At 45.1% G+C, this 864-nt stretch overlaps 1 protein-coding gene across 1 annotated transcript; it reads right to left on the reverse strand.

The window, feature by feature from the left end:
• Nucleotides 1–170: 170 nt before the first annotated feature.
• LOC109508171 (solute carrier family 15 member 1-like) lies at nucleotides 171–846 on the reverse strand. Its single transcript, XM_019858051.1, has 3 exons — nucleotides 743–846; nucleotides 541–655; nucleotides 171–448 (listed from the first exon to the last, which is right to left on the reverse strand). Exons 1-3 carry the CDS (start codon nucleotides 772–774, stop codon nucleotides 257–259), a joined length of 339 nt encoding a protein of 112 aa, XP_019713610.1. The 5' UTR covers nucleotides 775–846; the 3' UTR covers nucleotides 171–256.
• Nucleotides 847–864: the final 18 nt, after the last annotated feature.

The following is an 864-nucleotide window of genomic DNA, read 5'->3' on the forward strand; positions in this document are numbered from 1 at the left end:
ATATATATATATATATATATATATATATAAATTACGTGAGTACATTGTGAAACACTTCAATAAAGCACAACCGAATTCAGTTTTGCTCCCGCTGCCTTTTTAAAAACATACGCTAGCATGCTACCGTATTTTTTTAAGCTAGCATACGTTTTACCATGCCTGCGTCCAGTCATGCGTCTTGTGCATGTTTAATACAGAAACAGCACCCATAACGAACACCACGCCTTTTAATACGGTGCGCCATAAAATACGGCATTTAAAATCCAAAAGGATTGGAGGTTGACCGCTGTCGAATGCATGCAAAGAATACCTGCGAGTAGGAGAATTCCAGGCCCGTCACAGAAAAGACCACTTCTCCTGCCGTGATGAGGAAGTACTGAGGAATCTGCCAGGCCATGTGGACCGAGTTTGGTCGGATGTCATTCACTTGACGGATATCCAGGTGACACTGGAGGAAACCGACAAATCACTGTGATTGCACAGCCTCGGTGGAGAAGGGAGCGCTCCCGAGCACACACGTGTCAGTAAACGTCTTCTTACATTTGGTCCAAATGTGAAAGTGGGTGGGATGACCAAGGTGTAAGAGCTGCCGAAGCCAAGTTGCTGGTTGTAGATGCACTGGCCTCCTGTGTTGTTCTCGATCAGGAACTGTGCACTGAATATGTCAAGAACGCAAGAGTCAGAGCGTTTCTTGGTGCTGCTTATGAGCAGAAAAGAACGGAAGATAAAACTCATCACGTACTTCCCGTGCGGTACTGCCAAATACTTGGACATGTTGGAAGCACCCACACCATTGAAGTCCAGATTACCAATTGTTATGTTCAAAGTCGAGCCGAGGCCATTGAAAAATCTGCAGGAGAACAA

Source organism: Hippocampus comes, unplaced genomic scaffold (genome assembly GCF_001891065.2).
Source record: "Hippocampus comes isolate QL1 unplaced genomic scaffold, H_comes_QL1_v1.1 scaffold1840, whole genome shotgun sequence".
In the NCBI taxonomy this organism is placed as follows: Eukaryota; Metazoa; Chordata; class Actinopteri; order Syngnathiformes; family Syngnathidae; genus Hippocampus; species Hippocampus comes.

Coding starts and splice junctions, on each gene's coding strand:
- LOC109508171 (XM_019858051.1), bottom strand. CDS start 774: ATGTCCAAGTATTTGGCAGTACCGCACGGGAA. Junction 656..742: donor TTGGCAGTACCGCACGGGAA/GTACGTGATGAG, acceptor TGACATATTCAG/TGCACAGTTCCTGATCGAGA. Junction 449..540: donor CTTTCACATTTGGACCAAAT/GTAAGAAGACGT, acceptor GGTTTCCTCCAG/TGTCACCTGGATATCCGTCA.